General features: G+C 41.8%; 1 protein-coding gene across 1 annotated transcript; it reads right to left on the reverse strand.

Annotated features, from left to right (window-relative positions):
* Positions 1-8,745: 8,745 nt before the first annotated feature.
* rnf114 (ring finger protein 114) lies at positions 8,746-27,014 on the reverse strand. Its single transcript, XM_067446953.1, has 6 exons — positions 26,641-27,014; positions 25,381-25,531; positions 19,285-19,391; positions 17,985-18,099; positions 12,417-12,524; positions 8,746-10,710 (listed from the first exon to the last, which is right to left on the reverse strand). The coding sequence occupies exons 1-6, from the start codon at positions 26,757-26,759 to the stop codon at positions 10,645-10,647; spliced, it is 666 nt and encodes a 221-aa protein (XP_067303054.1). The 5' UTR covers positions 26,760-27,014; the 3' UTR covers positions 8,746-10,644.
* Positions 27,015-27,231: the final 217 nt, after the last annotated feature.

The following is a 27,231-nucleotide window of genomic DNA, read 5'->3' on the forward strand; positions in this document are numbered from 1 at the left end:
GCTTTCCGAGGGCTAGATTACCCAGGCGTAATTTATAAAGAAACACGACAATGTATAAAAGGCTCCATTACCTTGTATCTTACACTATCGCCCCCGTAGAAGCTGTTTTTGTAAAAATAGGCTTACGATTGCGTCATAACCAACGCGACTCTGCCGCACAGTTGAGAAATTACCGTATAGACAGGAGGAGACGCTCGCAGGCAATCTTCTACTGTTTATGAGACAGTCAGGGGGACGTGGAGACAAAGTCTGATAAAGTCAAGGGAGAAGAATGGGGAGAAGCTGATAGTGAGCCAAAAGCATCAGGACAAAACATTTAAACAACGTTACTCAGATTTCACTTTCCACAACTACTAGAAGACCTACAGCTGTCAGACAGGAGGCTCACGTCACATCTACGTCCTCAAGCTCAGTCTGAGCCTGCACAGTTCACTCAGCCATCAGGAAGTGAGCGCTTCTAACTGACTTCACAATTCGCCGTTGAAGTCTATGGGGTCGCTGCGTCAATTTCTTTTACTGTCTATGAGATTACCCCTTGGTTATTATGTGTGTTGTTATATTTATATGTGTGTGCTGGAAGCTTTATTAACAAGGTCAATTCCTTGTGTGTGCAAGCACACTTGGCTGTAAAGCTCTTTCTGATTGCGACTGTCTTTTTGGTAGATAGCTGAACAGGTGACTTCCAACAGGTGATGATTTCGGAGACTACATGGGTGACTGAAGAAGAGAACATGAGAATAGGAGGTATTAGAGCGAATCTGAGCATGACACATCTGAGAAAAACAAAACCATCGCCTCTCTCACGGCACAAGCCTGCAGGAGGAACACGCAACGCTAATTGCCGCTTTTACACAGCCTTGAGACTTAACACCATTCCACATTCTCTCATCAAAGAAACCACACGCTCAACTTTATAAAATTTTCATTCAGTATGTTACTTTATTCTCCTTTTTTCTATCTCCATCTCCCCTTAAAACAAGCGCCACCAAAAAGGGGGGAGAGACAAGGAGACGGTAAGAGCGAGAGACAGTGTTTTGCAGGACCATTTCCTTCCTGCCTGGAAGCCCTACTGTAACTTGTTAGATCAAACTTAGAGAACTTCTACAGCTGCCAGGAGCGAAAGAATAAAAAACACCAGGAAAGAAGAAAGAAGAAAAACATGTAGCAGGTTAGAGAATTTACTGTGTAGAGGCAGGAGCCTGATGGAGATCTGGAAACTAATTACTGAAACAGTGTGTGGGAAGGAAAGACAACAAGCGTTGTTGAAGCATCCTCTGTCCCTGTGGACAGTGTAAATAAACTTGCCGTTCACCATTGATTGCCGGGAAGAGTTTCATCATAAATTCCCCTGTCACTCACAAAGAAGTGCAATTAACACTTTATCTACACAAACGCTAAACAAATGGGTTTAAAAAGCAATATTGAGGCATAGTGAGGGCTCCTCTTAAAAATAAGAGGTTCTACACATCACCTTCAGGTTTATTATCAAATAATATTTTCTTGGGGTTTTTGAGTTTAGCTCAATTAGAACTTTTACAAGAGATCTCCTACAGTTTCATTCGAAACTTTAGTAACACTTTATTTCGATAGTTCACTTTAGACATTCTACATCTCTAACAGCAGTCATTATATTATAACAAAACGTAATATCTGCTAAATTTATTTTGATGCCAAGCAATTTTGCAACTACACGTCACACACTGTTTGTTTGTTACCTAGAGGAGAACTGGCACCCCTAATGAACCTGGTTTCTCCCAAGGTTTTTTCTCCATCCTGTCACCTCATGGAGTTTTGGTTCCTTGCCACCTCTTTTGCCTTTGACTCTTGGCTTGCCTAGTTGGGGACACTAAATATTGATCTACTGTATATCACTGATCTGCCCGCATTCACTAAAAGACAGTTGAACTGAGCTGGATTTACATCACTGTTTTCATCTGAGCGGCTGTACAGCCGAATCAAATTCTGTTTTCCTGTTAACACTGCACAGCTGCTTTGAAACAAACTGCATTGTACAATCCCGATTCCAAAAAAGCTGGGACACTGTAAAAATTGTGAATAAAAAAATCAATACAATAATTTACAAGTCTCATAAACTTATATTTAATTCACAATAGAATATTCTAGATACCATATAAAATGTTAAAAGTGAGACATTTTGAAATGTCATGCCAGATATTGGCTCATTTTGGATTTCATGAGAGCTACACGTTCCAAAAAAGTTGGGACAGGAAGCAATAAGAGGCCAGAAAAGTTAAATGTACATATAAGGAACATGTTGCAACTTATTAGGTCAATTGGCAACATGATTGGGTATAAAAAGAGCCTCTCAGAGTGGCAGTGTCTCTCAGAAGACAAGATGGGCAGAGGATCACCAATTCCCCCAACGCTGCGGCGAAAAATAGTAGAGCAATATCAGAACGGAGTTTCTCAAAGAAAAAGTTATCATCATCTACAGTGCATAGTATCATCCAAAGATTCAGAGAATCTGGAACAATCTCTGTGCGTAAGGGTCAAGGCCGGCAAACCAGACTGGATGCACGTGATCTTCAGGCCCTTAGACGGCACTGCATCACATACAGGAATGATACTGTAATGGACATCACAACATGGGCTCAGGAATACTTCCACAAAACATTGTCGGAGAACACAATCCACCGTGCCATTTGCCGTTGCCGGCTAAAACTCTATAGGTCAAAAAAGAAGCCATATCTAAACATGATCCAGAAGCGCAGGTGTTTTCTCTGGGCCATGGCTCATTTAAAATGGACTGTGGTAAAGTGGAAAACTGTTCTGTGGTCAGACGAATCCAAATTGGAAGTTCTTTTTGGAAAACTGGGACGGCATGTTCTGGACTAAAGAGGACAAGGACAACCCAAGCTGTTCTCAGCGCTCAGTTCAGAAGCGTCATCTCTGATGGTATGGGGTCGCATGAGTGTGTGTGTGGCAAAGGTAGCTTACACATCTGGAAAGGCACCATCAATGATGAAAGGTATATCCAAGTTGTAGTACAACATTTGCTCCCATCCAGACGTCATCTCTTTCAGGGAAGACCTTGCGTTTTCCACCATGACAATGCCAGACCACATACTGCATCAGTTACAGCATCATGGCTGCGCAAAAGAAGGATCCGGGTACTGAAATAGCCAGCAATGATCAGTCTAGATCTTTTTAACAATAGAAAACATTTGGTGCATCATAAAGAGGAAGATGGGACAAAGAAGACCTAAGACAGTTGAGCAACTAGAAGCCTGTATTAGACAAGAATGGGACAACATTCCTGTTCCTAAACTTGAGCAGCTTGTCTCCTCAGTCCCCAGACGTTTGCAGACTGTTATAAAAAGAAGAAGGGATGACACACAGTGGTGAACATGGCCTTGTGCTAACTTTTTTGAGATGTGTTGATGCCATGAAATTTAAAATCAACTTATTTTTCCCCTAATTTTTTTTTTTTTCTCAGTTTAAACATTGGATTTGTCATGTATGTTTTATTCTGAATAAAATATTGAAATTTTAAATTCAACATCATAGTATTCTGTTTTTATTCACAATTTGTACAGTGTCCCAACATTTTTGGAATCGGTTTTGTAAAACGCACTATATAAAGCCCTGGGTCACTTAACGTCCACATTGGCATTTTAACACCAAACCTAAAAAAAAAGAGCCAAAGGGCATAAGATTATGTTCAAAACCAGACTGATCGGCTTTTATTATGTATATTTAAATATTAAATCGACTGCATTTATATGAGCAGCTGGGGTTAGGTGTCTTGCTCATGGAAACTTTAACACTTTGTCAAGTGGAACCGGGATTGAACCAACAACCTTTCGGTTTGTAGACAACCTACATGAACCACTGAGCCACTGCCGCCCCTTTTAGAGACTGAACATTAAAAACAATGCTGTGTGCTGGGCTAAATGTATTCGTTATATGTGTAACCTACACATATGAAGAGCTTATGTAGAAAACGTGTAAAGGAGTCGAAACGATGGCAGGAATCTCTCCGACTCTTCTGCTGCGAAGAGACGCCGTTTTGCCGAACTGTGATGGGACACACCATGACTACGAGGAGAAAAAACTGGTGCTGGAGCACTCTGTCCTTTTTAGGGTCGCATCATGTACTGTCTTTGGTCCCTGTTGCGTTCAAATTTTAGTCGAACTGCACCAGAGTTGGTTTTAATCCAACCAAAGATGCCAAATGTGAACACACCCTAAATGTAGGTTTCTTTTTTGGTCCAGACCAAAATAACCAAGAGAACCGATCTACAAGTGTGAATACCCGCATCCATTTGATGTATTGAATACTGTCAATTTCTGGAACCAGGTCCAAGCCTCTCTGTTTCAAGTGAGAATACCATCTTAAAAGCCATTTATTGCACACTTGCTAAAAACTCAGTGTGCACCAATCTCTGGGCTCACAACATCCCACACACCAGTATTACACCGATTCATAAAAGATGAATCACTGTCTGTCCAATGGGGATTTCAGTAAAATTCTTAGTTGTTTTAACCCAAATTTGGGTCAAATATGGACAAACTCAACCATTGGGTTTAACATTTTATCTAAAAATTTGTCCATATTTGACCCACATTTGTGTTAAAACAACCCAGGATTTTTAGAAGGATCATGGTTTTTCTTTAGTATTACAGCACGTGTGTATGCTAGCAGTGTGTGTGGTTTTGTTCTGGGATCTGAAGGAGCATTTGGAAGACATACAGAATTTAGGAAATTCCATTTACATAAGAGCATATTGGGAGACTTTATTTTTAAGAGTGATGAGCAGTTTTTGTGATGGGCGTCTTTATAAAGGTTTCTGTCACATGCCTGTCCTGTCTTGTGTGCACATGTGGGTTTTGTCATGTCTTGCATGTGCTACTGTCAACTCCACCCTTCTTGTTATCTGATTATTGGTTTATTTGCCCCACCTGTTCTCCCTCATTATCTGCCTTGTTTGTTCCCTTTATAATATCCTTGTGTTTGTCAGTCTGTGTTGGATCCTTGTGTAATGTCTGCGTCTCCCGTTCTCCCTGTGATTCTGTTGGTTTGTTTAAGTTTATATTTTATTATTCTATTGTGTGTTTTTCCCCCTCGTGGGTTTTGTTTTGAGTTTATGTTTTATTTGTTATAAATAAATATATCCTTTTCTGCACTTGAGTCCTCGCACCATTTCCTTTGTGTGTACGTGACAGAAGGATCCAACCATGTTGAGGACTCAGCAGAGAGAGGACTCGATCCTGGAATCGCTCACCACCTGTCCTCACTATGAGCGGATTCTACGGTTTCGAGTCCTCCACCTACTTCACCAGGAGGGAATGGAGATTAGGAATTTTGCAAAGAAGTTCCTGGAGACTGCCAAGGGGCTGAGGCTCAGTGACTCTGCACTCAAGGACCTTTTTAATTATGCCCTAGATGAGCCCATGGAGTGGTGGCTCAGAAGGGCATATGACGGAGGCACATTTGAGGCAATGGTGGAAGCTATCGCCTGCCAGCCGGAGAGAGCTGCCAGGGAGATGGCCCCTGCCCTGGCAGTCCCAAGATCGGTGGTCCCTGCTCCAGTGGCCCCGAGGCGTAGGAGGAGAGAGGCTTCCTCTGCCCCCACTCCAGTGGTCCCAGTTCTGGTGGCCCCAGTTCTAGCGCACCCTGTTCCGGTGGTCCCGTTGCTGGTGGATCGTGTTCCGGTGGTCCCGCTGCCGGTGGAACGTGTTCCGGTGGTCCCGATGCCGGTGGATCGTGTTCCGGTGGTCCCGATACCGGTAGATCGTGTTCCAGTGGTCCTGAAACGGAGGAGGAGAAGGAAGTCTCCCTCCGTGCCTGTGCCGGTGGTCCCTGTGCCGGTGGTCCCAGTGCCAGCGGATCGTGTTCCGGTGGTCCCAATGCTGGCGGATCGTATTCCGGTGGTCCCTATGCCGGTGGACTGTGTTCCGGTGGTCCCTATTCCGGTGGATCGTGTTTCGGAGGTCCCTGTACCGGTGGATCGTGTTCCGGTGGTCCCTATGCCGGTGGACTGTGTTCCGGTGGTCCCTATTCCGGTGGATCGTGTTCCGGAGGTCCCTGTACCGGTAGATCGTGTTCCGGTGGTCTCTATTCCGGTGGATCGTGTTCCGGTGGTCCCGATGCCGGTGGTCTCTGTTCCGGTGGATAGTGTTCCGGTGGTCCCTGTGCTGGTGGATCGCATTCCGGTGGACGCCGCTGGGCCGGAGATGCCTCCCAGGCGTCCTGCTCTCACCGCGCCTCCCAGGCGTCCTGCTCTCACCGCGCCTCCCAGGCGTCCTGCTCTCACCGCGCCTCCCAGGCGTCCAGCTCTCACCGCGCCTCCCAGGCGTCCAGCTCTCACCGCGCCTCCCAGGCGTCCAGCTCTCACCGCGCCTCCCAGGCGTCCAGCTCTCACCGCGCCTCCCAGGCGTCCAGCTCTCACCGCGCCTCCCAGGCGTCCAGCTCTCACCGCGCCGCCGAGGCGTCCCGCTCTCCGTGCCCCGCCGAGGCGTCCCGCTCTCCGTGCCCCGCCGAGGCGTCCCGCTCTCCGTGCGCCGCCGAGGCGTCCCGCTCTCCGTGCGCCGCCGAGGCGTCCCGCTCTCCGTGCGCCGCCGAGGCGTCCCGCTCTCCGTGCGCCGCCGAGGCGTCCCGCTCTCCGTGCGCCGCCGAGGCGTCCCGCTCTCCGTGCGCCGCCGAGGCGTCCCGCTCTCCGTGCGCCGCCGAGGCGTCCCGCTCTCCGTGCGCCGCCGAGGCGTCCCGCTCTCCGTGCGCCGCCGAGGCGCCCCGCTCTCCGTGCGCCGCTGAGGCGCCCCGCTCTCCGTGCCCCGCTGAGGCGCCCCGCTCTCCGTGCCCCGCTGAGGCGCCCCGCTCTCCGTGCCCCGCTGAGGCGCCCCGCTCTCCGTGCGCCGCTGAGGCGCCCCGCTCTCCGTGCGCCGCTGAGGCGCCCCGCTCTCCGTGCGCCGCTGAGGCGCCCTGCTCTCCGTGCGCCGCTGAGGCGCCCTGCTCTCCGTGCGCCGCTGAGGCGCCCTGCTCTCCGTGCGCCGCTGAGGCGCCCTGCTCTCCGTGCGCCGCTGAGGCGTCCTGCTCTCCGTGCGCCGCTGAGGCGTCCTGCTCTCCCTGCGCCGCCCTGGGTGCCTGAACTTTTTGTTTTCCTCATGTGTCCCTTGTTGACCCCTCCCTTGTCTGTTCCTTCCTTGTCTGTTTCCCCTGTCCCTCCCGTGCCCCCCTGGTCAGTCCCTCCCGTGCCCCCCTGGTCAGTCCCTCCCGTGCCCCCCTGGTCTGTCCCTCCCGTGCCCCCCTGGTCTGTCCCTCCCGTGCCCCCCTGGTCTGTCCCTCCCGCCCCGCCCTGGTCTGTCCCTCCCGTCCCGCCCTGGTCTGTCCCTCCCGTCCCGCCCTGGTCTGTCCCTCCCGTCCCGCCCTGGTCTGTCCCTCCCGTCCCGCCCTGGTCTGTCCCTCCCGTCCCTCCCTGGTCTGTCCCGCCCGTCCCTAGTGGAGCGTCTGGTAGCCGCTCCTTAAGGAGGGGGTAATGTCACATGCCTGTCCTGTCTTGTGTGCACATGTGGGTTTTGTCATGTCTTGCATGTGCTACTGTCAACCCCGCCCTTCTTGTTATCTGATTATTGGTTTATTTGCCCCACCTGTTCTCCCTCATTATCTGCCTTGTTTGTTCCCTTTATAATCTCCTTGTGTTTGTCAGTCTGTGTTGGATCCTTGTGTAATGTCTGCGTCTCCCGTTCTCCCTGTGATTCTGTTGGTTTGTTTAAGTTTATATTTTATTATTCTATTGTGTGTTTTTCCCCCTCGTGGGTTTTGTTTTGAGTTTATGTTTTATTTGTTATAAATAAATATATCCTTTTCTGCACTTGAGTCCTCGCACCATTTCCTTTGTGTGTACGTGACAGTTTCTGGGAAAGCGTCTGTTACTGTTATATGTTATAGCGTGTAGTGTTTGCTCCCCCCCTCCATTTAGTCATCCATCAGAGAGGTGGGTGTTGTTTCTGGCCCAGCATGTCTAACACATCGGTATGAATCACTCACGGTGATTTCAGGGTCCAGTTTTTAAATAATTAAAGAGCTTTAATTTATCAGGATTTAGCACCTTCAGACATGAGAGCTGACAGTCGCTAGGGGACAGGAAATGAACAACAGTAATGGAGTTAGAGCGGACGGGAGGGAGAAAGATTCACACTGTAACCAAATTGAATGCACATGCATTAAACAGGGGGACAAAAAGCAATATGTGAAGGTGTAATGTAATAAAGGCTGTTTTCGAACATGCTTCCAATAACACAATCAAGGACTAAAAAAAAAGAAAATGCTTTTCTTACTTAGTATTTGTGTCTTGTTTCCAGTCCAAATATTTAAAAACTCTAAGATGCACTGTGTATTGTGAACCAGCATTAACCTCTTGAGCAATCTGAGCTCCAGTAGCTCGTCTGTTTGATCGGACCACACGGGCCAGCCTTCACTCCCCACGTGCATCAATGAGCCTTGGCCGCCCATGACCCTGTGGCAGGTCACAAGATCTAAGGAAGATTATTTCAAGCAGAAACAAGATTATTTCTCTTATCCCATTGGCAGATCATTTTGCTTGTTTTAAGCAAAAGCCCACTTCATTTGGATATTATTTTCCAGAAAACGTGAACAATAATTTTCAGTTTAACTCATCTTGATTTTTAGATATTTAGACTAAAACAAACCAAAAAAAAGATAATAAAAAAAGTTTTTTTTTTTTTTTTTTGCAGTGTAATACTAAAGCAGTTTAATTTGAACAATGTCCTTTCAAGAAAAGGTTTATTAACTAAACACAAGCAAATCACCCAAGAAAATGACAGGTTAATAAACCACATGAAGCACTAATAATAACACATGAATTAAACACGCAGAGGATATGATTTATCTGCATCAAACGACATGCAACACTTTATAGACTGCAATATTATAATTTTGTTCAATATATTGTAGGATTTAAAACTAAATTTATTACAGAACATATTATAAAACTGCTATCTACAGTATGACTACTATATACATTAACCAAAAAACAAAAACAAAAAAAGGAGTGCAAACCGCCTCTACTGGGTTACATGGATTGAGAGCTTAAAGAGATGACACAAAAATGAATATTCCATCAATAGAAGATTTTGAAGAACCACTTTTGTCCACACAATGAAAGTCAGCATATTCGGGACATCCCATTTCCATTTGAGTTTGGAACAACATGAGGGTGAATAACGGCATTTTCATTTTTGAGTGAACTATCCTTTTAAGGGCAGATTCGATCAGCACAAGCCTTTTGATAAGTCAGATCAGGAGGAGTGAAGAGAGAACAGCTCAGGTCAGAGTACAGACACAACGGTGGATTACTGATACATCACTGCCCCCTATTGGTCTGATCTCAATACATACAGTAGCTCAAGATTAATCCCCAAATAACACACCTTGTAGCAACTCAATGTAATACCTGCACATAATGTACAAAGTATTACATTATTATTACAATGAAATGTTCATAATGTAATGATTTTCTCAAAATGTAATAATTAGTATAATAGTTACTATTAGTATAATAGTGTTCCATTACAGTACATTTTTAAACATCTAAATCCAGTCTTAAACTACTTGCGAAAATGCAACATTTAAATAATCATGTAACTATTATTATTATTATTATTACTGTATTTTTATTAAACAAAGCATTGGTATTAATTTATAGTAAATTTAAAAAAAAATCTAAATCCAGATAAATTAAATCAGAACTTTTGCACCTTTAAACTAATACTACTTGTAGGCAAGTTAAGACTGGATTTATTAGAATACCAATTCTTTGTTTAGTAATAATAATAATAATAATAATAATAATAATAATAATAATAATAATAATAATAGCATGAATATTTAAATCTGTTGCCTTTCACAGGTAGTCAGGCTGGATTTAGGTGTTTTTTAAATATACTCTAAGGGAATACATTTTTTATGTTTTAAAAGAGATTACTATATTGAAAATATTACATGTTTTTGATTTTTAAATGCAATACATTTCTCATAATGTAAAAACTGTTGTTACATTATGAGCTCAAGATTTTATGGTTTGAGAAAATTAATACATTATGAACATTACAATGAGACAATAATACTTACTGCATTGAGTGCAATTATTATATTATGAGCTGCTACACACTTCCAACAAGTGTAAAACTGAACTGCTTCTTAAAACAACTAAATAATACAACAAAAAACAACGGTCAGAAAATGCTTATTCCTTTGTTTCCCAAACTGCCTCAGAATTGGCTGTCACAATGATAATCCATAAAAGGAAAGAAAAAACCTTTAAAAAGCCATTGTTTCAGTGCTAAAATCTGCTATACAAACTTTACTATACAAACAAAATAACATAACATTTGAATTAATTATAGATTGCCAGAATATTTTTCTATATTTTGACAGCTACTAATGTGTATGGTTATGTTTTTTATGATATATGAGATATGACTGAATAAGCAAATCATCAAAATTACACAAATGTGAACTTTGGCATTACCAAAACGTGTGTATGTATAATAATATATCTGAATAGCCCTGAATCCCTTTGTAGCTTGTTGATTTGAATAAGCATCATCAGTAGTTTTTGGTCGTGTTGTTAAGTTTGGCCTGGGGTCCATGTGTCCCTCACATCAGTTTTCCACCAGGGAGCGCTGAAGAGCTTCCTGGATCATGGCCTGCTCATCTGTAGCGTAATCCTAATACAAATAGAAACATATATACAGTACGTATTTAAGATTGGTTATCACTTAAAGACTGACTAAACTATTTAATCCAGGAAAAAATTGACATTACATAAAAATATGATAATCAACTTTTAGACAATTTAATCAAATCACCAAATATTAAACAGCAAAAACTGATCAGGAGAGAAGCCATTTGGAGCAAAATAATTTCCCCCTGCTCATAATTACTACCATAATTGCTTATAAGAATATTTTGAATATTTGATATTTTTACCATACTAAAAAAAAAGTAACTGTCAACTGTCTGGCTGTCAACATTTTTCAAAATATCTTATTTTGTAACATACAGGTTTAACAACCCGAGGGTGAGTAAATTACAGATTTTTAATTTTTGACTGAACTTATCAAAAATACCTCTTATTCTGATTATCTCTTCATCACGGCTCCTGTTAGTGGGCGGGATATATTAGGCAGCAAGTAAACATTTTGTCCTTAAAGTTGATGTGCTAGAAGCAGGAAAAATGGCCAAGGGTAAGGATTTGAGCGAGTTTGACAAGGGTCAAATTGTGACGGCTAGACGACGCAGTGGTCAGTATCTGTCAAAAGTGCTCCAAGAGGAACTGTGGAGAACCGGCCACAGGGTCATGGGCGGCCAATGCTCATTGATGCACGTGGGGAGTGAAGGCTGGGCCGTGTGGTCCGATCAAACAGACGAGCTACTGGAGCTCAAACTGCTCCAGAAGTTAATGCTGGTTCTGATAGAAAGGGCCTGCTCTGATGAAACACCTTTTCTTCTACATCACGTGGCTGGACGGGTGCATATGCGTTGCTTACCTGGGGAACACATGGCCCCAGGATGCACTATGGGAAGAAGGCGAGCTGGCAGAGGCAGTGTGATGCTTTGGGCAATGTTCTGCTGGGAAACCTTGGGTCCTTCATCCATGTGGATGTTACTTTGACACGCTGCACCTACCTAAGCATTGCTAAGACCATGTTCACCCTTTCATGGAAACGGTATTTCCTGTGGCTGTGGCTCTTCCAGCAGGATAATGCTCCTGACACAAAGCACAAATGGTTCAGCAATGGTTTGAGGAGCACAACGACGAGTTTAAGGCGTTGACTTGGCCTCCAAATTCCCCAGATCTCAATCCAATCGAGCCTCTGTGGGATGTGCTGAACAAACAAGTCCGATCCATGGAGGCACCACCTCGCAACTTACAGGACTCAAATGATCTGCTGCTAACATCTTGGTGCCAGATAACACAGTACACCTTCAGGGGTCTAGTGGGACTCTAGTACCGACACTATATTAGGTCATAATGTTATGACTCATCTGTGTATATTCGACTTTTTGGTGCACAGAGGTAACTCTATACAGCTTCATAAGTTTGCTCAACTACGTGATACACAAGTTAGGCAAACATAAATTGTTCAGTACAAAGCTCTGCTAAACTAAAAGGCTTTAAATCAGTAAGGCACAATATTAATCCCCAGCTTAACTTAAATTAGACTAACTTTGTATACCAAAGGTATAGTTAGGTAAAATCTTTATTATGGTAAATCACTGAAAAAGCAAATAGCAAGATTGATAATGTTTTCATGGATATAAAAAGAATAGAAATGCAATTTTGTATTATATTTCCTAAATTCATCAACAGTATGACATTTCTCTTTTAACAGTGTAAAACCAGAGCATATGACAGTTTTAACCTACTTACCACAAAAGTGTCGTAAGAAAAAGCATGTCTCATTCTGAGGTGCTGAAAGAAGTCAGCGCTCCTGTAATTAGGGTCGCCCCAGGGCATTGAGGCACATATCGGACACACCTGCAGGGGTGGAGACCAGGTTTACAAACTCGGATTAGAAAGAAAAAAAACTCCCGACACCAAGTAAATCCTGATATTAATGATATTCAACATACGCAATCACAATATATGTACAGTATATGAACATTGATTACAATACTCTTTGCCACTTTGAGGAGTATTCACTCACAATGGAGAAACTCTGAAATGGTCACTTCTTTCTGGTAAATTATTCAGGACATATATAACATTTACAATAAACAAAACTGGTTGCAGTAAAGCCCGCTGTGGCCGGTTGCATAAAAATAGGCACTTACGCTTGCATAAAAAGGGTCCCTTTGGGTTAATTTGACCTGAAATTTGTTTATTGAATTTTTTTATTGAAATTTGTTTATTGAATTTTTATTAATCAGGTGTTCATCTGAATGGAATCACACTTTAAATAGGAATAAACACACACACACACACACACACACACACACGTAAAGTTTAAAGGAATAGTTTCACCCAAAAACAAAAAACAAAGTACAAGAAAGTAAATGGTTTCAGATTGGAGTTCTCCCCATATTCCAGTGTATTTGCTCTATGTAGAATCTCCAAAGAGACCATATGCCCCTCTAGTGGCAATAATCATAAAGTGCCGGTTAATTACATTTTTTTCCCCATAAGAGGTTAGCAGAGACACTTAGCCCTGGTTTCACAGACATAGCTTAGAATAGGCATCAAGTCAGTTAAACTCCTGGGATATTGATCAAGTCAGTTAAACTCCTGGGATATTGATCAAGTCAGTTAAACTCCTGGGATATTGATCAAGTTAGTTAAACTCCTGGAATATTGATCAAGTCAGTTAAACTCCTGGGATATTGATCAAGTCAGTTAAACTCCTGGGATATTGATCAAGTCAGTTAAACTCCTGGGATATTGATCAAGTCAGTTAAACTCCTGGGATATTGATCAAGTCAGTTAAACTCCTGGGATATTGATCAAGTCAGTTAAACTCCTGGGATATTGTAGCCTGACCCACATCAAGATGTTTGGTCTGGAAACTCCCCATTGACAGCTCAATCCGAGGGGCGGATAAACGGTTGTCTTTCAAACTCCCTCTGCACGCGATAGGATAGCGCTACACCAACCAGAGCAACGAAGGTGAAGCAGAGCTTGTTGATAGATTAAACATTCGCCGTATCCGGTCGGCTAAACTCCGAACACATCTTCCCTTTTTAAGAATGACTTCAGTGCCGTTCTTTGTTCTTTTCTCAGAGAAAAGCTTAACTCCAAGTCTTCCAGAGTCGTGGTCAAAGCTGATTCAAAAGGCCACCGCCGTTCGCCAGTTTCTGTGTTTACTAGAAGCACGCAAACGCAACTCGGCCGTCGTCATTATGGCCCCGCCCACCGACTCTAAACACGATGTGATTGGCCCGGCAAGAGTTTGGCGATTACAGCTCAGAAGGGTATTGAGAGTTGCTAGACGACACTCGCGGGCAGATTAAATTTGCTGCCGCTAGAGTGCGTCTAGATTTCTAGGCTAGGGATATTGACCAAGTCAGTTCAACTCCTGGGATATTGACCAAGTCAGTTCAACTCCTGGGATATTGATCAAGTCAGTTAAACTCCTGGGATATTGATCAAGTCAGTTAAACTCCTGGGATATTGATCAAGTCAGTTAAACTCCTGGGATATTGATCAAGTCAGTTAAACTCCTGGGATATTGATCAAGTCAGTTAAACTCCTGGGATATTGATCAAGTCAGTTCAACTCCTGGGATACTGATCAAATCAGTTAAACTCCTGGGATATTGATCAAGTCAGTTAAACTCCTGGGATATTGATCAAGTCAGTTAAACTCCTGGGATATTGATCAAGTCAGTTAAACTCCTGGGATATTGATCAAGTCAGTTAAACTCCTGGGATACTGATCAAGTCAGTTAAACTCCTGGGATACTGATCAAGTCAGTTAAACTCCTGGGATACTGATCAAGTCAGTTAAACTCCTGGGATATTGATCAAGTCAGTTAGGAACAGAGAGGGTTGTTGATCAGTTTAGGTGCACTAAATGGACAACAATGCGACGATCCCCAAAACAGGAATGGTTTTACAGGTGAAGGTCACTGATTTTTTTTCCCTACAACTCATCTGTTCGGAATGTTTTTCACCAGTTTTGCATTTGGCTAGGGTCAGTGTCACTATTGGTAGCATGAGGCAATACCTGGACCCTACAGAGGTTGCACAGGCAGTCCAACTCCTCCAGGATAGCTCATCAACACGTGCCATTGTTAGAAAGTTTGCTGTGTCTCCCAGCACATTCTCAAAAGCATGGAGAAGAGTTACCCTAGGATAGCGGGACAGGGCTGTAGAAGGTCCTTAGTACATCAGCAGGACCGGTATATGCTCCTTTGTGCAAGGAGGAACAGGATGAGCACTGCCAGAGCCCTACAAAATGACCTCTAGCAGGCCACTGGTGTGAATGTCTCTGACCAAACAATCAGAAACAGACTTCATGAGGGTGGTCTGAGGTCCCGGCGTTTTCTAGTGCGCCCTGTGCTCACTGCCCGGCATTGTGGAGCTTGATTGGCATTTCCCATTAAACACCAGAATTGGCAGGTCCACCACTGGTAGGTCAGTGATAGTCTGGGGAGGCATATCCATGGCGGGACGCACAGACCTCTACAGGCTAGACAGTGGCACCCTGACTGCCATTAGGTTTTGGGATGGAATCCTTGGACCCATTGTCAGATCCTACACTGGTGCAGTGGGTCCTGGGTTTCTCCTGGTGCACAACAATGCCCGGCCTCATGTGGCGAGAGTATACAAGCAGTTCCTGGAGGATGAAGGAATTGAGACCATTGAATGGCCCACATGCTCACCTGACCTAAACCCAAAAGAACACCTCTGGGACATTATATTTCGATCCATCCAACAGCACTAGGTTGCACCTTAGACTGTCCAGGATCTCAGAGACGCGCCCTGGTCCAGATCAGGGAGGAAATACCCCAGGACACCATCCATTGTCTCATTAGAAGCATGTCCCGATGTTGAAGCATGTGGGGGCCATACAAACTACTGAGTACCATTTTGAGTTGCTGCAATGAAATCTCAGCAAAATGGATTAGCCTGCTGCATTTTTTTTTTCACCTGATATTCAGGGTGTCTTTGAATTCAGTCCTCTATAAGTTAATCATTTTCATTTCAATCAAACAACGTGGCATCCTTTCGTTCATAACAAATTAGCCAGTCCATATTAGTATAGATATCCAGCATGATATTTTCCCCCATTGAGATCTGATGTGTTTTCAAAGTGTTCCTTTATTTAATTTTATTAGCAATTTATATTAAACCAGGAATTAGGACATTTAAGTAGCTTTTATAAACATAAAAACAAAATCATTATGACCTGCAAGGACATGTTTTGTTACACTGTGGGGAGGACTCAGAGTAAGCAAGAGTGACCATAACCAATCTTACTTTTTGGATTCAATTTACACTAGTCTTCTGTAAATGACATTTAAAAGTTATGACCACTCCTGAAAGAAAAATAAAACATATATATAACTAACTTGTAAGCCTAGTCTAAGCAATTTATGCAACCAGCCACTACCAGTAGAGGTCGACCGATAGTGGATTTTACCGATAACTAGGTTGGACCACGCTGGCTGATAACCGATTAATGAACCGATAGTTTTTAAAAAGATACTAGATTAAAATAATAATATTAATAATAATAACAAAACAAAACAAAACAAAAAACAGTGCTGAACTTAATTACAAGAAATAAAAAAAACAGTACTGAACCTTGAAAATGTTCTAAATTGCATATGTAAATATGAATATATTAAAATGACAAGTTCTAAAAGAAAAAAATCTACAGAAAATAACTAAAACATTAAAATATTACAAATAAATGTTTCTTTGGCTATAACCTAGAAACATGTAAGTGAATGTCAGCTAACAGACTGCAAGTCCCATTTGTTAACAAGGATTTATTAGCTTATTTATCTAGCTTAGATGAATGATATGCAATATACATTTTACATCGTGTAATAATAGTTGAGCAATACAATTGTATCTTAATCCTTCATGTGGCTCTCGCGCTATTTAATGCCAGCAGACCCTTCTCAGAGCTCTCGTAGGCTACTGTGTAATGACATTACCCTTCTCAGCCGCTCCCGCAATGGACGCAAACCGGAAAAACTATCGGTATTGATTTTTGACTATTTTTTCAGCTATCGGTGCTGATTAATCGGCAAATCCAATGAATCGGTTGACCTCTAACTACCAGTGTTTAGTCTCCCAAACCTGTGGCCATGTGAAAACAAATGCATCCCAAGGAAAATCATTGGCTTTTTTCACACATTTGCACCAGCGAAATGTGAAACAATGCCTGTTAATCAAATTGATACACAATATGAATAAAATCTACATTTTGGCAATTTTAAATGGGGGAAAGATCAGTCAGACCAGTAACATGGAAAAGGTAAGTACACCCTTATATTTATCACCCACTCAAAAATCCATAAAATTTGAACCGGTTTTCAAGATTGGTGCCAGTGAATAGAACCTGCTTAGGAAGTGCAGGTGGAACCGGTTTTATTTAAACAGGTGCATTCCAGTTTACAGAGCCCTACGCTTCTGCTCGCTACTCCCTGAGCACGGGATATCTGCGGAAGTGGACTTCACTGACAATAATCACTCATTTGCAAAGTCATTAAAGAATTAGTTCAAATTGAAAATGTCCTGATAATTTACTCACCCCCATCTCATCCAAGATGTTCATGTCTTTCTTTCATCAGTCGAAAAGAATTTAAGTTTTTTTGAGGAAAAAAATCCAGGATTTTTCTCCATATAATGGACTTCAATAGCAACCAAAATATTGAAGCTCCAAATCAGTGCAGTTTCAAAGGAAGGGCTTCAGATGCTCTGCACAATCCCAGACGAGGAATAGGGTCTTATCTAGCCAAACCATCGGTCATTTAAAACAAACAAAAAACATTTGTATACTTTTTAACCACCTATTGCTCGAATTCAGTGTTCTCCTTTTGCACAACATATGTCCTCATCACGTCAGAAAAAGGTCACGGTCGTGACGTATGTGGAAGTATTATCAGGAAATGTTCAATTTAAAGAGAACTAATCTGACAGGCAATGATGGGTCACACAGATTATGATATAACATGCATAAATAAGACACATAGTAAACACCCCTGAGGTAAATCAGCGCCTCAGCTGCTCCTCAACACTTTTACTTTATCACACCTATGTGATACAATAGAATATATGAATGCAACATTCATCGCCATAACCATTCATTAATACTTAATGTGGTGAAATATCCTGTGAAGTCCACTTCGCAGTCCACTTTGGTCGAATGGAACGCATTTACGTTTTCACAAAATAATTTGGAAAGCTACATTAAAGACATTCAAAGATTAAAGAGGGACTCAAGAAGGGCACATCAGAGTATATTAGACACAAGCAGAAGCCTCACCACTGGACGCGGGTCGTGTGCGTGCTGAGAGGTGCAGTGCTCCACTAAACCATCCTGGTCAAAGTTCTGCTGCTTACAGAAGGGACAGGTGAACGTATACCGGTTCGGCACTGAACTATGGGAACAGGAGTGTGTATAAGTCAAGATAAAAAATTAAGCATAAATGGGTGATTCTTCAAACAGGGCCACTTTTGACTCATTTAAATATCTTATTCAATCTGGAATAAAGGAATACAGATCAGGTCATGTCCTTGATCAATCTTCAAGTGGACTTTGGTCTAATTTTAATGTAAGGATCTTTTCGTATTCTTTGTCATGGTAATTACTTTTTTCCACATTTTTGACACAAAATGTTAACTAACAAAATAATTACCTTAAAGAGATTAACTTAGAATAAAGAAATTATTTTTTTGTTATACATATACACCGATCTGGCATAACATTATTACCAACTTCCAAAATGTGTTGATCCCCTTTTGCTTCCAAAACAGCCCTGACCCATCAAGGCCTGGGCTCCACTAGACCCCTGAAGGTGCGCTGTGGTATCTGGCGCCAATATGTTAGCAGCAGATCCTTTAAGTCCTGTAAATTGTGAGATGGGGCCTCCATGGATCAGGCTTGTTTGTTCAGCACATCCCACAGATCCTGCTGAAAGAGGCCACCAGATAATAACGTTTCCATAAATGGGTGTTCATGGTCTGCAACAATGCTTAGGTAGGTGGTGTGTGTCAAAGTAACATCCACATGGATTGAGGACCCAAGGTTTCCCAGCAGAACATTGCCCAAAGCAGTAAGCAACACACACACACACGCACGGTCATCCATATGATGTAAAAGAAAACGTGATTCATCCGAGCAGGCCACCTTCTTCCATTGTGCTGCGGTCCAGATCTGATGCTGGTACTTTCGGCGGCGGAAATCAATGAGCCTTGGCCACCCATGACGCTCCACTTTTGTAAGAGACTGACCACTGCAGGCCGGGAACAGCCCACAAGAGCTGCAGTTTTGGAGATGCTCATCTAGTCTTCACAATTTGGCACTTGTCGAACTCGCTCAAATCCTTACGCTTGCCCATTACCCCTGTTTCTAACACATCAACTTTGAGGACAAAATGTTCACTTGCTGCCTAATATATCCCACCCACTAACAGGTGCCGTGATAAAGAGATAATCAGATAATCACGACACCTGTCAGTGGTCATAATGTTATGCCTGATCAGTGTATATCGTAATTGGAAAAAGAAAAAAGAAAATTCACCCATAGATATGTAAAGTATTAACGCTGAAGTATGTTATATTACCTGACAATAGAAGGTTGGTTCTTTGATATGGACTTCAAACCGTCCTTGATGTAGTCTTGATATTTGGAACAAATTCCTGTGTGGCTTCTCATGTCAGACAAAAGGACCTGGATAGTGGACACAAATTTTAACTAATAACATCTTCAGATTCAGACAGCAAGCTCACGGACCACCCACAGTCTGTTCACAGACCGTCTGATGCAAAGCAAACCACGCACTAAACTGAAAAGTGCATGTGAAAATCAAGATTCAATCAATCAGATTGCCTGATAGTATAACAAGAATCACAATTCAACAAACAGGCATATATCACTTCAGTGTTACTACTGGCGATGTGAATGTAACCAGGAAAATGGCAATAGGGAGAGATTTTGTTCTATGGAGATCGTCCTGGTGGCTAGTTACTATAACTTAGTTTTTATAATGCAAAAGACCCTTATTTCCGGCCATGGCTTGTGTCGAGCAGCTCACTCATATGCAATACTAATGGAATGATAGGGGAGCCCTGCATTAGCGTCTGGGCAGGTGAACCACTGATATTTAATGTAACAGGTATGGGTGTGACGAGATCTCGCGAGACTAAACTGTGACGAACTTTCTCGTCGGGGTGAAAAGCTGTCTCGCGTCATATTGTCCTGACCTGGTCATGAAACAGTGTAATGGTAAAGTTAGGATAGTTTAGCTTTTTATAGAAATAAAAACGATTTAATTCATGTGGATAACAACCACTTTAATTCCATCAGCTAGAACGAGCTGTTCAAGTCGTATATATGTTGCGCATCACTGATCAGGTGATGTGAAGACCGAGCGTGTGAAGTGATCATATTGAGTGTGTGTTACATGTTAGTGGACTAGACCGCGGTGGAGGATTCGTTGCACAGCAGAAGCATCAGACTAAATTTTAAAATACGTGTTCAGCATCACCGACTGCTCCCTATACACAGAGTACACACAAGGTGTTTCTCAATGTCAATGATGCTTCCTTGGAAGGACGGATCCTTCAAAGTCACTTCCTTCAGAGGCTAGGCGAGGCTCCTCTTTAGAATTCGGAGAACACATAAATGGAACAGGCTAGCAAGTGCACGTCATTGCGTCATTACGTCAGTGAAAAGGTCCGTTGGCCATCAATAACGTTATGTGTAACGTTATTTTTATTTTTTTAATATCAATACAGTAGTAATTTGTACCGGTATTTAAACGTTAAACTTTACTTATATTTACTACGGTTATAACAAATGTTTGGTAACGTAAATAAAATCATTGTGGCAAGCAGCGAGGTGAGGGACCGTGAGAGCGGGCCGGTGGAGTGATAATGAGCGGCAGCTGATCGCCGCCACACCGGTCTCGGCTCGCGGCAGTGACGGGAGTATAATTGGAGGAGCATGGAAGACGAGAGAGGACAGGCCTGGACTTTATGTTATGGTTTGTTTATGTTTTATTATGTGTGTGCGGGCAGTCGCCCGTGAGGGGGCTATTATAAAGTTGTTGAACGTTTGCCGGTTCCCGCCTCCTTCCTTCCCATCTACAAACCCCGATACAAGCATATTTGCCCCGTTCACGCTCCGAGTCCGACTCCGAGAACGTCTGATAGCAAAGTTGTGCGCATAGGATTGTGGGTGATTTGAGAACGCGAAGTGCGCGAAGGCTACTCATATGCATCCTTTCCTGTATATGACATATTTTTTGAACGAAGGACTCAGTCCTTGGTTGAATTCCGAGGATCCTCGACACTGGAACAGTCCTTCGTCGGATGTCGATGACGTGGCATCCTTAGAATTCTGGCTTCCGAGGATCCTTCCTTGACATTGAGAAACGCCTTCAATCGCGAAATTGAAAAGTAAAAGTAAACAGGAACGTGCATTTAAGCGCAATTTTAATACGTCACTGAGGCATGCGACTATCTCCCAATATGACTACTATCTAGCTGTAACCATCTGTTAGCTCTGTTTCATGCTTGAAGAAAATATATATTTGGTCTATATTTGCACTTTGGATACTGAGTATTTTGGTTATGGTTATTGCTTGCACTTAATATCTATGATCAATTTGTGGGGAGGAGTTTGGATAGGAGGTCACATGAAGCCTGTGCAGTTCAATCATACGAGAGAAGCCTGTCAGATGAGTTTTTGGCAAAACCTTTACAGTGCTTGACTATTGTTGTCTTTCACTGCATATGATAATTCATACTCAGAAAGAAAAACTGATATGACATTCATTACAAGATGATGAGCTAAAACATTTCAAATGCACCTGTAAACAATTTTTCTAGTCATGTATTTCATCACTGAGGATTTCTTAAAAATACTGTGTAAAAATCTTATCTCGTCTCGCCACACTCCTAGTAATGGGTGGAATCATATTTGTCATTTGGGCTGGGGGTCGGGAATCCATACGCACTGCGGCTCTGTAGTTTGAGGGCCGTCTAAGGTTTCTATTTACACAATTTACAGTACTCCACATGGCTCCAGGGGTTAATAAAGGCCTTCTGAAATGAATCGATGGGTTTGTGGACGAAAAATATCCATATTTATCACGTTATAAAGTAAAATATCTAGCTACCAAAAATGAAATTGATGTCATTAATGACTCACCCTATGTCACACATGGACTACTATGATGATGTTTTTATTCCCTTTCTGGACATGGACAGTATAGTGTGCATACACTTGCATACGCTCTTGGACTAAATATAAAATTTAGGTCTTACGGGTGTGGACTACATTAGGGTTATTCATTAATGACAAAGTAAAAATTTTGGGTGAACTAACCCTGTAACCCCACCGAAGCCGTGTGGAGCAATTTTTATAATGGATGATGGATGCAATTTTTGGGGCTTTACATTTCGGACTGCCATTCACTGCCATTATAAAGCTTGGATTAGCCAGGTTTTGTTTTTTATACACAGTATGTCGCTGATTGTATTCGCCTGAAAGAAGAATGTCATATGCACCTAGGATGACTTGATGGTTAGTAAACCATGGGGTAATTTTCATTTTTGGGTGAACTTGTACCTATCTTGTAAAATGTGTCATATTATTCTAATTGAATGCATTGTTTAATTTGAAGAATTTGACATTAAAGATGACATACATATATAGAAAATAATGAATGCTCTTATCAAGTTAAAGGGAATCAATTTAATCAATTTAGGGGGGCAAATATCACCCATTAAAGGGGACCTATTATTAAAAATCCACTTTTACATGGTGATTGAACATAAATGCATAAACCTAAATAGAACATAAATGCATAAATGTTACACAACTAACCTAAAATGGTAAAAATCCATTCACTTCTTTTCTTATATTACCTATAAATCATAAACAACGTGTCATCTTTTATAGCATCTGGAGGAAACGGCATTCTAAAAGCACAGCACTCAAGTAAGGAAGTTTAACTTTTAGAAAAACGTGGGAATGGCCTTGAATGGGATGAGAGGGAAAAACGCAAGGTCCTTTTAGCGCATGTTTACATGGAAAGTAATGGAAAGGCAGCACAGTGGAATTCAAACATGCGTTTTGTGGAAACGGCCCCATGCTGTGTCTCCTGTTTTGGAGTATCCGAGGTGCGAAGGGGAGCAGCAGTTCATTTCTGGCATTAATTCCTTTCCCTCATATCTTTCCAAACCCGCAAGACCGTTCATCTTCAGACACAAGTGAAGATATTTCTAATTAAATCTCTCTGACCCCTCCGTAAACAGCGTTTTAATTAACACTTTCTCAAGGTTATAGGTTGAACCACTGGAGTCACATGTACAAATTGTTTACAAAAAACACATGTCTATGGAGGGGTCAGAGCTCTCAGATCTAATCAGAAATATCTCAATTTGTGTTCTTAAGATGAACAAAGGTCTTACAGGTTTGGAATGACATGAGGCTGGGTATTTATGACATACATTTTATTTTGGGGTGAACTATCCCTGTAATGTACACTCACCTAAAGGATTGTTAGGAACACCTGTTCATTTTCTCATTAATGTAATTATCTAACCATCAATCTGCCAAAAAATTGCTTAAATGCATTTAAGGGTTGATCCTGGTCAAGACAATCTCCTGAACTCCAAACTGAATGTCAGAATGGGAAAGAAAGGAGATTTAAGCAGTTTTGAGCGTGGCATGGTTGTTGGTGCCAGACGGGCCGGTCTGAGTATTTCTCAGTTACTGGGATTTTCACACAACCATTTCTAGGGTTTACAAAGAATGGTGTGAAAAGGGAAAAACATCCAGTATGCAGCTGTCCTGTGGGCGAAAATGCCTTGTTGATGCTCGAGGTCAGAGGAGAACGGGCCGACTGATTCAAGCTGATAGAAGAGCAACTTTGACTGAAATAACCACTCGTTACAACCGAGGTATGCAGCAAAGCATTTGTGAAGCCACAACACGCACAACCTTGAAGCGGATGGGCTACACCAGCATAAGACCCCACCGGGTACCACTCATCTCCACTACAAATAGGAAAAAGAGGCTACAATTTGCACAAGCTCTCCAAAATTGGACAGCTGAAGACTGGAAAAATGTTGCCTGGTCTGATGATTCTCGATTTCTGTTGAGACATTCAGATGGTAGAGTCAGAATTTGGCGTAAACAGAATGAGAACATGGATCCATCATGCCTTGTTACCACTGTGCAGGTTGGTGGTGGTGGTGTAATGGTGTGGGGGATGTTTTCTTGGCACACTTTAGTAGAGGTCGACCGATTCATCGGATTTGCCGATTTGTATGGTCATGCATCCGACAGAAATATAAACACATCAGAAACGCATTCGATTTCAATACATATCTTGTTATTTTAATAAGAAAACCATCAAGTGTTTTAAAAAAGCAAACTGTTTGGATTTATATGAAATAACACTTAATATAATACAGTAATCCATTATAATACATTATATCCAATTATAACATTTGTAACATTAAGTAAGGTCAATAAATGCTGTAGAAGTATTATTCATTGTTAGTTTTATCTGTTAACCTTTTTTATGCACTATGAACTAACATGAATGATTAACATACAATTGTATTGCTCAACTATTATTACACGGTGTAAAATGTATATTGCATATCATTCATGTAAGCTAGATAAATAAGCTAATAAATCCTTGTTAACAAATGGGACTTGCAGTCTGTTACCTGACATTCACTTACATGTTTCTAGGTTATAGCCAAAGAAACATTTATTTGTAATATTTTAATGTTTTAGTAATTTTTTTCTTTTAGAACTTGTCATTTTAATATATTCATATTTACATATGCAATTTAGAACATTTTCATGGTTCAGTAATTTTCAGTACTACCTTTTGTGTTTTTTTATATTATTATTATTATTACTACTACTACTATTATTATTATTATTTTAATCTAGTATCTTTTCAAAAACTATCGGTCGCTTAATCGGTTATCGGCAAGCGTGGTCCAACCTAGCTATCGGTCGACCGCTACACTTTAGGCCCCTTAGTGCCAATTGGGCATCGTTTAAATGCCACAGCCTACCTGAGCATTGTTTCTGACCATGTCCATCCCTTTATGACCACCATGTACCCATCCTCTGATGGCTACTTCCAGCAGGATAATGCACCATGTCACAAAGCTCGAATCATTTCAAATTGGTTTCTTGAACATGACAATGAGTTCACTGTACTAAAATGGCCCCCACAGTCACCAGAGCTCAACCCAATAGAGCATCTTTGGGATGTGGTGGAACGGGAGCTTCGTGCCCTGGATGTGCATCCCACAAATCTCCATCAACTGCAAGATGCTATCCTATCAACATGGGCCAACACTTCTAAAGAATGCTTTCAACACCTTGTTGATCAATGCCACGTAAAATTAAAGCAGTTCTGAAGGCGAAAGGCGGTCAAACACAGTATTAGTATGGTGTTCCTAATAATCCTTTAGCTGAGTGTATTTCCTGTACCACCATCCAATTTGTTTTCTATTATCTGTTAGTCAATTACTGCCGTATAATCCATTTCAAATTAACATGTCCCAACGGTCTCTTCCTGACTAAGTGGGTGGTTTTTGGCCAGAATACACACTTATGAATATTAATGCCATTTAAACATAACATATACAGTTTATCTGACATACATGCACCCACACACCTCTTTTGTACAGCCTTTGCACCTCCCGACTGATCTCTGCATCAAGTCTTGTAAACGATCTGCTTTGTCCCACTTGCGCAGATCAGACCTGCAGACTGCACACACAGGTTTCTGAGGCCGCAAGCACTCCTGAAGGCAGCGGTCACAGAATCTGACCAAACCAAAGGGATAGATTTCATTTGAAACAGTTACGTGAGATGCAAATATTCACAACTATCAACAAAACAACCCCACATTACAATAAGATAATAATAATAATAATATGTTTATTTTTTATAGCGCCTTTCAGGAACCCAAGGTCGCTTTACAATGTAGCACAGAAACAATCGGCCTGTTCATGATAAAGAAATAAACAAGGTGTACAACAATCAACTCCAGATAGATAACAACAACAAAGAAGTTACATAATCAAACTGAACAATTAACAGCAATAGTCATGTAACATGAAAAGGTGTAAGATCACTTTGATGGCTGATGTGGTGCGAGAGATAATAATTTACTGCCCAAAGAAAACAGGTGAGTTTTAAGTTCGGATTTAAACAACTGTAGAGTCGGTGCGTTTCGGATAGTCAAGGGCATGCAGCTTGTTCCATAATGTAGGGCCAACAACACTAAAAGCCCTACCTCCCATAGTAGTGCGTTTAAACTTTGGTACAACAAGCAGATTATCATTGCTGGATCTGAGGGTCCGGGCAGGAACATATCTTTGAACTAACTCAGCAAGGTACATGACTCTGTATGTCACTACGTGTTATTTTTAGTTGTCAATATACACTTGCCAGTTTCATTAACACTGTTACCACCATGTTCCCCTTTTTAAAGAAAACACTCTGTTCTTAACGTATTTTAACAATGTAGTCTTCTTTTTATCGATTTTTCTGGTGTTTTGTTATGGTTGTAAGTAATGTAGGCCTACGACCCTTAAAATGAATAGAAAAGTACTTAAATTAAAAACGAATCAAATGGAAAAGACCCTGTTTTGTGGGTGCTGTAGTTTGTTCTTAATTAAGCAAGCACTACAAGTCCCACAATTCCACACTGCAAAGTTTTCTACACAAGAAGCAAAACTGAAACTAACCTATTTCTGTCTTCTAAAAAAACTCTCATCACAACTGCATGTACTGGTCATTATTCGGAACAAACATAATTAAGTTTAAATTACATGACATGGAGGCTGTGCGTCGGTTCTACGTGATAACGAAATTCCCATTAAACATGTCAATCGAGAAGTTGCTGCTGTAAGACCTCATGGGTACTCACGTGTGTCCGCACTGTGTGGTCATCGGAGAGATAAATATCTCCAGACACACAGGACATGTGAATTCATTATCTTCAGCATCGTTCACATCAGTTTGAGGCACTGTTTTGAACATTGCCATGTCTGCTGCGCTGTGTTTGTTCCGTGTTCTTGAACTCCAGTCCGGTGAGATTCACTGTCGGGATGGGAGGAGCAAAAACTCAGCTGATCTCATGCACACGCACGAGAAAATACATCATTACAGACAGATCTGACTAATCACAAAAGGCCTCGGAGGTTAACCAAATGAGTAAAAGATGGCACATGTGTAGCGTGTGCGTGTTCCGTCTTTTAATGAAGAGTTATGAGCGCGATATTGCTGCTAGTAGTATCCGACTCATGAACGAATCAATTGAACCAGTTCTTTTAAATGATTCGGAAGGCGTGAATGTGAAAATCATGAATCACTCGAATGCGAGGTAGAATCACTAGTGTAGTATGGCAAGCCGGTTTGGCTTTTATTCCTTCACACAGGATATGAATTCTTGATAACAATTAAATTGTCACAAGTTAAAATGCTCATTCTTGATCAACAATTGAATTTCAACTTGTAA

This window comes from Pseudorasbora parva, chromosome 6, assembly GCF_024679245.1.
Source record: "Pseudorasbora parva isolate DD20220531a chromosome 6, ASM2467924v1, whole genome shotgun sequence".
NCBI classification, from domain to species: domain Eukaryota; kingdom Metazoa; phylum Chordata; class Actinopteri; order Cypriniformes; family Gobionidae; genus Pseudorasbora; species Pseudorasbora parva.

Excerpts from the sequence above, each read along its gene's own strand:
- rnf114 (XM_067446953.1), bottom strand. The coding sequence starts at position 26,759 with ATGGCAATGTTCAAAACAGTGCCTCAAACTGATGTGAACGATGCTGAA. Across the intron at positions 25,532-26,640 it reads ACCACACAGTGCGGACACAC|ATTCTGTGACCGCTGCCTTC; the intron begins GTGAGTACCCAT and ends TGGTTTGGTCAG. Across the intron at positions 10,711-12,416 it reads TTTCTTACGACACTTTTGTG|GATTACGCTACAGATGAGCA; the intron begins GTAAGTAGGTTA and ends TATTTGTATTAG.